The sequence below is a fragment of the Pterocles gutturalis genome, unplaced genomic scaffold (assembly GCF_000699245.1).
Source record: "Pterocles gutturalis isolate BGI_N339 unplaced genomic scaffold, ASM69924v1 scaffold50038, whole genome shotgun sequence".
Classification (NCBI taxonomy): domain Eukaryota; kingdom Metazoa; phylum Chordata; class Aves; order Pterocliformes; family Pteroclidae; genus Pterocles; species Pterocles gutturalis.
The window spans coordinates 1-11,703 of record NW_010124884.1 but is presented as its reverse complement, the minus strand read 5'-3'; the positions used below and the strand labels follow the sequence as shown (position 1 = coordinate 11,703).

At 42.7% G+C, this 11,703-nt stretch overlaps 1 protein-coding gene across 1 annotated transcript; it reads right to left on the bottom strand.

The window, feature by feature from the left end:
- Nucleotides 1-2,235: 2,235 nt before the first annotated feature.
- CCSAP (centriole, cilia and spindle-associated protein) lies at nt 2,236-5,058 on the bottom strand (the record flags this gene model as incomplete). The annotated part of the gene is made up of 2 exons (XM_010078363.1): nt 2,236-2,814; nt 4,781-5,058. Coding segments are annotated over 2 exons (452 nt in total), but the record flags the coding sequence as incomplete, so codon positions are not given.
- Nucleotides 5,059-11,703: the final 6,645 nt, after the last annotated feature.

Below are 11,703 nucleotides of genomic sequence, written 5' to 3'. Positions count from 1 at the left end.
CAAATTGTTTTGGTAGAGAACAGCTCTTGACCAGGCAAGGATAAGAACTAGTTCATCTCCTCAGTACACCGCAGCCTTGATGATGATGAAGATTCTCATGCCCTGTAGAACACCTGAACAAGCCTGTCTGAGATGTTTGAAGTTTGGTACCCAATATGCAAGGCAGAAGACATTTAAGCCTTCAATAATTACTGAAAGACCAACACCTAATGGGAGATCCATCCTGTCCAAAAATGGATACTTGAGGCAGGCACAGTCATCTTGTCTCCTCCATTTTCAGTGGGAAGAGAGAACTGTAGAAGCTGCTTTGAAAGCATGCCAAGATGAGTCCTGCCCTACACTATCAAGGAAGCTGTTTAGTGTGACAAAATGCACTGAGGGCACAGTCCATCTGCTGTAGTTACATAAAGTCTACAGTCTACAAAGCCTGTGGGCAACAGGAACAGGCAGAGTTGAACTGTAGAAGCTGCTTTGAAAGCATGCCAAGATGAGTCCTGCCCTACACTATCAAGGAAGCTGTTTAGTGTGACAAAATGCACTGAGGGCACAGTCCATCTGCTGTAGTTACATAAAGTCTACAAAGCCTGTGGGCAACAGGAACTGGCAGAGTTTTTATTGAATAAGGCTGTTAAACATGAGTTAGTGCTTTGACACTGTTTTTCAATGCTAGGGTAGATTTCCAAATTGAAATGGCATCAGAAGCAACTTAAGCATATTTACAGTAGCTATTTAAAGATGAAAACACAGCATAAAAGGAAATTAAAAGAATCTCATATGGAATCAAGGCATCCTCTGGAATAATTTGCCTCAGTTTTGGGCACTGTTCTAAAGTTTCAGGAAGTTCTAGCCTGTGATTCCAACTTGAAGTTGGAACACAGTAATTTTGTTATGTATAAAACATACTTAATCATACTGCACATTCCCAGACTTAAAAGCTCTAGTAGGTAGCCTGAATGAGAGTTGTCTGTATTTTTAAACCTTTATGTTTAAAAGGCAGGTAAAAATCTGATTATAACTTCATTAATTCTAGACCATCTTAGTAAGATCAAAATTGAGATTAATGAAACCTTTACTGTTGTCATGTAATTAACACTAGGAGGCAGCAGTGCTTGGTCCCCTTGCATAATTACTTACTTTCAATAACACAATCCAACTTTTCACTAAGCTTTAACTCTGTGTTGTGGTAGTAGTTCCAGAGTTGTGCTTATTCACTGAGACTGTGGAATGAAGCTAAGACTAGCACAAGTTTCTGCTGCAGAAGTGCAAGTGTACTTCCTGTGAGGTGTCCAGTCTAAAACACAAGCTTCACAACAATAAACTGAGATAACCAACATATGTAACTAACACACAACACATCTGAACAAAAAACTTTGAAGCTCACAGCTACAGCAATAATCTGCCTAAAGCTTGATTATCAAACTGAAAAAATTTACAGCAGCTTGAGGTAAAAAAAAAATCCACTGAGAACCTCACAAACAATTACTGTCTCACTGTGTAGAAGTAGGACCTACAAAGTGAGAGTGTTCAAACTCCATTATATGTTCTTGTTTACTAAAGGGCATACCTCTCCTTCATCCTCTAGCTATCAGCTCCTGTAATGACAAGTTCTGCACCAATTTTGAGAGACAGAAAGCTCCTCAGGACTTCATCTACAAGTTTCAGCAACATGATTTTCAAGTTTAAAACCTTTAGCAGTATAGTTGTGCAATACCACCAAATGGAATGCATATTGCACTCTGACCCCCACTGAGCATAACTGATATCCTTAAGTGTTGAAAGTGGACCTCACTAGACAGGACCCAGCCCACTCCTTCAATAAACTGGCATTCACATGATTAAGCAGAGAGTGAATGCGACCACAAGCTTAATACAGTGGTACAACTTGATACTGGTAGAAGAAGCTGCTGCTCAATAAGCAGTTATCAGATAATGATTGTCTACATCAGTTATTTGGTACCACAGGTACAGCAACAGCAGAACAATCCTGTAGCTGTTTCTTGCCCTGAAAATTAGTAGTTTATTCTAACAACTTTAGAAACAGCAATAAAAGTTAGCATCAGCAGATTCACTAATCAAACAAGGTTTTTTGAAAGTTTCTATATACAGGCAATATTTGGTATTTGCCTGCCTAAAGCATCTGGTGCTGTTCACCAGACCTACTGGCTTTCCTTTTGCCTTACTTATTTTGGTAAAAGTATTAAATCAAATATTACTATAAATGCAAAGGCACCTGCATCACACCTTTAAAGTCTTTCCCCCACACCACCTCCCTATGACTTGGACTTTTAAAATAAGGGACAACATTATTTGTAACCAAGATTTTAAAAAGCCTTTGCTTTGACTCCCTGTATGCTAAGGATCCCCCCTCCTGCCCCCAGAACAAGTCAACTGGAGCATTAGAAAGATTCCCAAAAGGGGAATTATTTAAAAGTTTGGGTAGCTATATCTAAAAGCCTCTTCAAATGTTATGGCTCCAATGATACACCCCACTGTGAGGTAGGTAGCCAAGATAAAAATATTGTAACAAATATTTTATCAGCTGGAAACTCCCTATAAAAACCTTGCATAAGTAGTTTGGTTCCTTGCACCAGTGTCCTGATATGCATAACTTCTTTTGGAGATGTCTAAGGGAATCCAAATTCACCGAGCTCTTGCTGAGTAGCATCTCATGTACTCTGTCATCCAAGGGTTATCCGGTGGGGAGGGCTTTATTCGCCAAGTTTTCTCTGCTTCTGCTGATCGTACTCGCCTCTGAGAAAGCTTCCTTTTCTCCACTTGTCTCCTGTTCTTCGCTCGTAGAGCAGATTCGTGAATCTAAAAGATGAGAGCTAGTATTACAGCAGGAAAACAGCCTAAGAACGCCCCCAGGAAAGCTGAAGATCACTTTGTCCCAGTCCCCATCCTGAAGAAACAGGGTTTGCTAGCAAGATTCTTTTCTTCTGTAGTTTGTACCACTAAGAGAAGCACTCCCAGGAAAGCTGAAGATCACTTTGTCCCAGTCCCCATCCTGAAGAAACAGGGTTTGCTAGCAAGATTATCTTTTCTTCTATAGTTTGTACCACTAACAGAAGCACTGAAATTTTTTTATAAAAAATGTCTCAAATTATATTCTACATTATCTTTCCCACTTCACACTATTAAAGAATTCAAAAAAAATCTTGAATGTTTCTCAGTCTTACTCTGACATGTCCTAAAAACCTCAATTCTCCTTTTCCTACCAGTTTAAAATTCTTAAACATCCCTCAACATGCCCAAGCATCCCTTAAAACCTAAGCCATAGTAGTAAGACCAATCCCTAGAGACTCCTTAGAGACTGAAGAACTCAATTTTGACAACATGCTGCAGGCACACCTATATATATTTGTATATTAATAAGATTAAATTTGGGGAAAATATGATTAAGAGCCAGCTTCTACGTTTGCTTGCTTCTATCTCCATATTTAAAACCTTGTCTCTTGTGTCAATTAGGGGAAAGTAACACCCTTCAAACATTCAAGAAAAGTGACCTAGCCAGGCAGTAAGTAGTCAGTTACTACTCAAAGAAACATCCTTAGTGACAAAGCACTACATAATTGGAAATGTTTCAGAAGTATCCTGCCCATTCACTCCAAACTCAAGACTCGATCTTAGGGGTTCTATAACTGTTTCTAGCATAAGAGATGTTAGAAGTCTTAGAAAGTCTTAAGTGTCTCTGCTCAAGTCAGACATCAGCCTCTGTTAAGCTTCAACATAAAGCACCGATCAACTCTTTGCACCACTGACCAAAGCTTATCAATCCAACAGCAGTGCCCATTATCAGGAAGAGCATCTTCTTTCAAGAGCTGCAAGGCCCAAGTTCCTCACTTCCCTCAAGGGTTGAGCTGTCCAGGAAGGAAAAGACTCTGCATCAAACCCCTTCCCGAACAGCCCATCAGAAGTCAGGTCTATCTTGTACATCAAGAACACCACTCACTTTAATCCTCGGATATCTTGGGTCATAGATTTAGACTCTACATTAGTAGTAAGATAAGACACTGGTAGGGATACATTAACAATGTTTTACCAGCCTAGGAGAGTTATAGAAAATAAAGAAATTAATCTGTTGTAACACTCAAACTTCAGTGTTTCTTGCTAAGCCAGGAAGCAGACCCCAACTACAGCAGAATTCTGGTGCTGTCCATGATCATATTTGTGCTATTTTGCTAATATTTACATCAACCCTGCAAGGCATCTGAAAGACCACTCTGCTGTCAGCAAAAAGCTCCCTGCTGGCAACCCGCTGAAACAGGCTGCTAGACAGACATTTTAGCAACAAAGCATTCATACCTTCTCAGCAAGGCTCCTGTTCCTAGGGAGTGCCCCCAGAAAAGTCACCCTTTCTCAGCACAAGCGCTACCCCACTGTTTATATACCTGCCTGCTGTGGGATGCCTGGTGCTAACTGCCTGCTGCTTTTCTCTTGTTTTCATGAAGTTCAGAATGCAGAAATACATTTATAACAGCCAGTTTTGCTGGTAGCACTGTAACAGCCAGAAACAAGATAGCCAAGTTTTAATCAGAACTTGCAAATATTAGTCAAACACAGGAAGTTTCAAAACCGATTAACAGTTAAGAGCTATTTGATTTAGACATGTCAAACCTCTTCAGGCTTATTGCTAGAATTTTTTTTTTTTTAGAATTTATTGCTAGAGTCTCCATACACTCAAATAAAGACATCCCTGAGAAGTTTTATTGAGATAGACATGTGTCTTATCCAGGCACTAAGCAGTCACTGCCCTTTAACAAAACAAACTTTTACTTACTTCATTCGCTGAAGCAGAAGCACAGACATTGTGAGTTTTCTGGCTTCCAGTATCTGTCTGTCTTTCTCCCCACCCATACAGAGCAAATGGATGTTTGTTCTCCTTGGGCACATCTGTCTTTTGAGGACTTTTCACTGATCTTCGATCATTACGACTGGACAAGGCACTTTGACTGGGACGTCGTCCTGTACGGCTGGTTTTGTCTGCCTCTTTTACAGAAGTGTGTTCTACAGTTTTTTCTTGCTCTTCCCTCTGCTGCTTTTCTTGATCTTCTCTTTCTTTCTCTAAAGAAAAAAAATTATGCTTTTATCTCCCAATGACAACATATTAATGTCTGATTTGTACAGCCTCTCTTAATACATAATTGAAGCTGTGCTTTTTAGAAATGGAAGAAGTCATTACTTCCTTAGCAACAAATGCATACCTTGCCTAAATGCCTTCGTTCTTTGTGACTACAATATTTCCAAGCCCATCCCTTTATACATCAGTTTTCACATACTTAAACATGCCTTTCACTAGTGAGGCTACAGATACCAAATAGCTCCAGGCAGTATTTTAAAAGACTGTCTCCAGTGATCTTCTGTCTTCACTATTTCATCCTTCCATCTTTCAGACACCAAACAGATGGACTGCTGAATGCCATGTAGGTGCTGCCTGGCAGTCAGAGATGAAGTCTGAGTATGTGCAAGATTAAATCCCTCATGTTATAAGCTTCCCCTGAAATAAAAAAGTGATTAATTTTCAAGGTCCCTGATTATACATACATCTTGATTATGGTTTTCTGTTTATGGAGGAGAGGGGAGTATGTAGCAAAGACTTACAAAGTGATAGACATCACCCTTGCTGTCTGTTCTGTGAAGTACGTCTTACATTTGAAGTACCACACTCCCCAGGCAATTAACTCCAATGCTCATTTCCCCCACACATGCTTTTTAAACCTTCCATGACAAGGGTCCAGCATCTGTCCTCCAGGCAGTGGAGGACAGTCCACCAGCCCACATCATTGTTAATTGCAGATGCAGAAGGTTGAATGAGTATTATATGACATTCAATAATAAAAACACAGGGAAACAACTGTTCCATAAGATCCAATCTCCTTGCATTATAGAGCCATGGAGGAACTAGTTTTCCTTTGTTTGTGATGCCTCACAGCTAGCAGTTCTTGACATTTCCTGCATACTGCTACTTACATACAAAGTTTGGGTCTTAACTCCAGATGAAGGAGGCCAATATCTAGTATAACATTGCAATACTTCATAAGAAAGAGCAATAAGAGAAAGGCTGGTAAGAAAGTAGGAGAAGCTATAAGTAAACCTTACAGCAAGGTTACAAGTTACTTTGAAGAAGTCCATTGTATAATGTCATTAACTATAGCCAAATGAATGCCCATAGATAGCAATTACTGACTGGAAAAGAATGGCCAAAGTTTTTCCACACCTTTGAGATCTGTAAGGTGTTACAAACTGGTGACAAAAGGTCTTGAACTATCCTGTTAGCACTGTTCTAATCTCATATCTTTATCAGTGATCTGGATGAGGGGATCAAGTGCACCCTTAGTAAATTCCTCCACTGGTGTAGGAGTTAATCTAGTTTAAGGCTTGCTTACAGATTGAGAGGTTGACCACAACCAACTAGAACAAATTTTACCTAAGTGTCTTCATTAAAAGCAGAAGAGCTTGCCAATCCTATGACACAATAACAATGATTCTTGCTGATAGCGATAATTTAGATAGTCAAGCAAGTACATGCCCCATCTGACGCTGCTTTAATTTTGTTTCTGCACCCATCCAGCTCTGATGAAATGGAAGTTACCTGCTTGGCACCGCTAGTTAAGCATCCATTTACTCTTGCACTCCCTTTGCGCTTGTAGGGTAAAACTTGCCACATGCCCCAGCATTCCCATAAGGCGAGTCTCATGCTCTCTTGCTAGCTGTTAGTCTTGCCAGCACATTTTCTACTTGCTGCCAACGAGCACAGAGGCCCTGGTGCTGGGGCCTGTTCTGGCTAGCTGATACACACCTGCCTTCCAAGCTGTGCAGGTGCAGCATAGCTGCAGATGATACTGCAGTACAGCTGAGAATTTGGTCAAGAGTAGCCAGCACTGTTAAAGTATTTGGAGATATATTTGTTAAGAATTCAGCTGAGTGTCCCCACAAACAACCAAGAAGATTAGTCAAAAAAGGAGAAAGTGAGAACAAAAAAAGGCCAGACAAATTTTACATGTCTAAATATTAGGTGCACAAAGTTTCAGTCATTTATAGCCAAGGCTGGATAAAAAGCAAGCAGCAGTTACCTCAATGTGGTAAAAGACCTGCTTTGCATAGTGTCCTGAGCTCTGGGACACACAGCTTCACCTCTAACAAGGCAGCTCATTCACCACAGCTGCAACAGGCAGCACAGAACAAAATATTGCACAGGCACACTTGCAAAATATTATCCATGGTTCTCTCTGCATAGCCCACTCTTAAGAAAGGAGTGACTAGGTCCCCTTCTGTGTAAGAGAGGCCATTATCAGAAGGAAGTACTGTTTGCTAAAACACCAACAGGGGACATACTGCTGTCAATTCTGAAACAGGAGTGCTTTTATTTTGGGAAGCTGTTCCATCCTCCATTCAAAGGAAAATGGCATCTTCCTTCTCTACAAAGGAAAATGGAGCAACACAGAGTTCATGAGCAGCAGAGGTGGCATTTAGAGACTTAAAAATACAGGAAAGCAGGGACTGTGCAATTCCATGGATACTCTATCTTTAAGACACTACTTCAAGGCAACAGCCATGCCTAGGGATAATGCTCACTAGGATATAGTTCCAGCTGGTGCTGAAATGATTGAGCCAGCTTGTCCCAAAATAGCAATAAAAGCATATGGGTAAACGGTGCACAGAATCCTGTGCACAGTCCTAGAGTAAATGCTGTATGCCAGAGCGTGCTACAGCACCTTATGAGCGCCTGCTATTTGAGCAGGTATTTCAATGAATTCACTCTGACTGTGCATTTATACAGTACTCAGTTGGTAAAGGGGCAAGGTAGACGTATTTAACAGTTATTTAAGCCTTTTATTTAAAACTATAGTTTATATCAAAGCCATTTTGTTAGGCACCTCTTTTCACAGGAAGGTAGAAAAATAGCAGTTGATAGTAGGGAAGGAGTTAGACCCAGCTGCTGAGGGAGCCAAACAACACCTCCCCATCTCCTTCCCATGCAGCATGCCAGCTCCAGCAGACACAGGAAACTCAGAACTGACTGGCTGCAGCATTACAGGGATTAGGCAGGAGAGGGGAAAAAGCTAGGAACATTTAAAACTGTATCATGGATGCTAAACAGAGCACACTGGACAGGAGGGGATTAAATGCTTAGCAGGCAGAACACAGCTTCCAGGCCCACCCAGTATGGCTGTTGAAAGCTCCTGCCTAAAAGAGGTCACTCAAACCCTGCCGCAGTGCCCAGCTTGTGTAACAGCTCCCCTCCAGGGCTCAAGCAGCAAAGCTCAAATGGAGCTTCTCTCCCTCCCACGGTACTGCTATGGGGCACCCAGGACTCCCATTTCAAAGACCCTGCTGACTTACTAGAAGCATCAACAACCTTCTGAAAGGTTTCAGGGGCCAACAGTGTTACCTCACATAGAGATGAGGTAGTGCTGTAAGCAGCAAACAAGTTCAGGAGAAGCATTATGTGCTTAAACTGCCATGGACAAAACTCAGTTTCCTGCTTTAGTACCAACACCTCTCCAAACTCAGCAAGCCTCCAAGACCTCTTGAAGGAGACATACACAGCTGTGGGTATGAACTGACTACAGATGGGTAAAAAGTAGTTAATAACATCTGAAACAGATTGTAACATCATTGCTTCAAGACAGATCTTGTATGAGGCAGTGTTGGAGCTACCAGCAACACAGCAGCTCAGAGTTGTTTAGATTCACACAAGCTTCATCTGCAGCAGAGTTCAGAAAGAGACTGGCTTGGCTTGATAGCAAAGCTTGTTTCCAACCAAAACCACCTGCAACATCACGGCAGACAAGATTAGGGAACAAGTTTGAAGTTGGATCTTCTACCAAGTTGCACTAATCCATGTCAGTCACTTTCCAACTACTATGTGGCAACTGCTTTGATAGCAGCTTGTCACTGCTGTCATTTAGGATCTCTGCACAACACTACTGAAGGCAAACTGGCATTACGGATGGAAAGATGCCTTCATCCCGCATGTGTGTGCAGCTGTATCATTTCACAAGCAACAGGTCTGACAGCAGTACTGCTGCCAAGAGCTCGTGTCTTTCACTTACCAGCCCCCTGGGTTCTGTTGACAGTTTTGAGGATGTGTCAACTAGACCAGTTGATTTAGGTCAAGATTTTGTTGGATTATGTTTAAAGCACATCTGTGCCTGGGCACGTCTACAGACCGCTCCCACGCACAATTGCTGCAAGCAAAGGGCCAGAAGGAATTAATGCAGTTGCCACTGAACACACCTTTTATCACTCAGCTGTAGATTAAGTGTGAGATACACTGACAAAACATGTTTATCCTACATGCTATCTCACGTGTTCAGATTTGCAGTACTTCAGACCACCACTAAACCTTAAAGTCAAGCTGCATACATCAGCTTTCTCTACACATGCCAGAAGCATTTACAAACTACTTTGCAAACACACACAGGCTCCTCTTAAGAGAAAGAAGCAACTGTGGCCACACATACCATTACAAAGTAGCTTTACCTCAGATACTAGGCAACATTCGTGCTGGCCAAACATACTTAGCTACAAGCACTGTGGTTACCACTCAGCCAGAAATCAGGTTCCCCACAGAACAGAGGGAAGAAGCAGTAGCCAGGTAACAGCCAGGATGCTGCAGCATGTGGGTGGATGTCAGGTTCAGAAGACAAAAGATGTCATCAACAGAGCACACTCAGCTACCCCCACAGCACTTCAGTGTAATTAAGTTCTTCCAGAGGAAAAAAAAAAAAAAAGCCGTTGAATAATGGAAGATTCACAACGTGGTAGTTTCCATGTCATCTCCTCCACAGGCTTTAATTAGCCAGCCATTAAACAAAAGAAAAATACATCCTTATAATTGTCCAATACTGAGTCACTTGCTTATATACTAGCATGTACACGAATATACAATAAGCTTCCACTAAATCCAGCTGCCTAAGCAGAGTTGTTTTCAGTCCTTTTGCTAAAGACTTCGCAAAGCTCTTAAATGCTTGCAGAACTTTAAAAAATGTTTATCCTAAGCCACTTGGCAAAGAAATGAAGGTTAGGTACAGACTTTTCTCCCACTGTAAGTGTAACATTGCAAGAACCTAACAGAACATGAGGCATCCCCTTACAACAGCCATGGCAAAGTTGCATCAGGTATAGAAGCACAATTGCCCCAAATCCTATAGCTTGACAGGCCACCATTGCTCCACAGTCCCCTTGCCACTGATGCAGTGATGAGGACATAACTATGCATGCACTGGATAGTCACACACCATCACTGACCACAGAAAGTTCCTGCATGCACAGCACATCCACAGCTATCAAGCTTTCATCCACTGACAAAACTGATCCAACCAGAATCAGGCTACCAAGTAACTCCAGCCAGATCTCTTCCCAGAGGAGTCAGAGAGCAGCAGGGAGCAGGACAAGGCCTGACCAGAGTGCCCTGGACAGCAGCCTCTAGCCTTGGCAGCTGCCAGTCCCACCTAGATCATAGCAGGCTACCTTCTCCCTGCAACCATTCCCTGCTCTTCTGCAATTCCTTAGTGCTTCTTCTGAGATGCTACATACTTATTTCTTCCACACATACTCCCCAGCCTGACTTCCTCAAGGCCTGCTTAAGGAAAGCAAGATTAGACCCACTAATACTTTGTTACATACTGGTTAACCGGGGTGTTTCCATCACTGCACAGCTTTGGGGAGGTGGAACATGTTACCCTGGCAGCCAGCAGCTGTGTGCACCGCTGTATGGGGGCTGGGTACCACAGGCCCACCCAGCCACGAGGAGCACGGCCCCCTGCAAAACCCTGTATCGCTAGCATGCTCTGAAACAACAAGCCTCCTGAACAGATGACAGCAGAGCTACAACCTTTGTGTAACACCGTATTCTTGAGGACAATGAATGCAGTTTAGCCTTGAATATCAGAATACAGGTCATTCAGATAAGCTCAGGCCCCAAGGGACATTGAAACAGATTAGTCTCCCCACTCCAAACAAGCACATCTAACCCCCAAACAACCCCTAGGCAGAGCAAGGCTTAACTGAACAATTCTCAAGGATTTTCCCTGCTACTGTGCAAGAGACACAGCCGATTCAAAATGCATTGCAAAGCACCAACCAATGGCTGGCTGGCAGATGCAGTTTTTCTTTCACTATAGCTAAGAGACAATATCCTATGGGATAAAAAAATACCAGCTTAGGAAGCTCAGTGTCATTACCTCTCTATCCACTCTATACAGTTAATTGTTAAGGCACCAAAAGGCAAGATATGCTAGAAGAGAGCAAAATAGTATTAGCTCTGCACTTGCTTAAGCAGAGTTGTCTGCACTCAAGATGAAACCTTAGGTAACATTAAAAACTAAATGTTCACCTGAGACAGATTACATGTGCAAAACCAGGAAATCAGTGATGTTAACTGCCAGCCACTGCCACAGTCCGACCTGCGCTGCTTGTGCCAGAGCACCGGCTTATGTAACGGCAGAGATACTGCGCTCCCATGGCAACAGTTTACATAAGTGGCTGTGACTCAGGAGGAGACTTGCCTCCACTGGGCTCTTTAAACAGACGCCTCCGACGCCGCAGCGACGGCTTCTCTGCAGCCCAACAACGACCTGACCAGCGGCGCTTCAATGGCCTCCGTTAGCGACTGCGGGAAGGCGCCGCGGCCCCGCCTGGCGAGAGGTTCACCCCGAGCCCTCACCGGGCTTGTTCCCGCACACCCCGCTCAGGGGC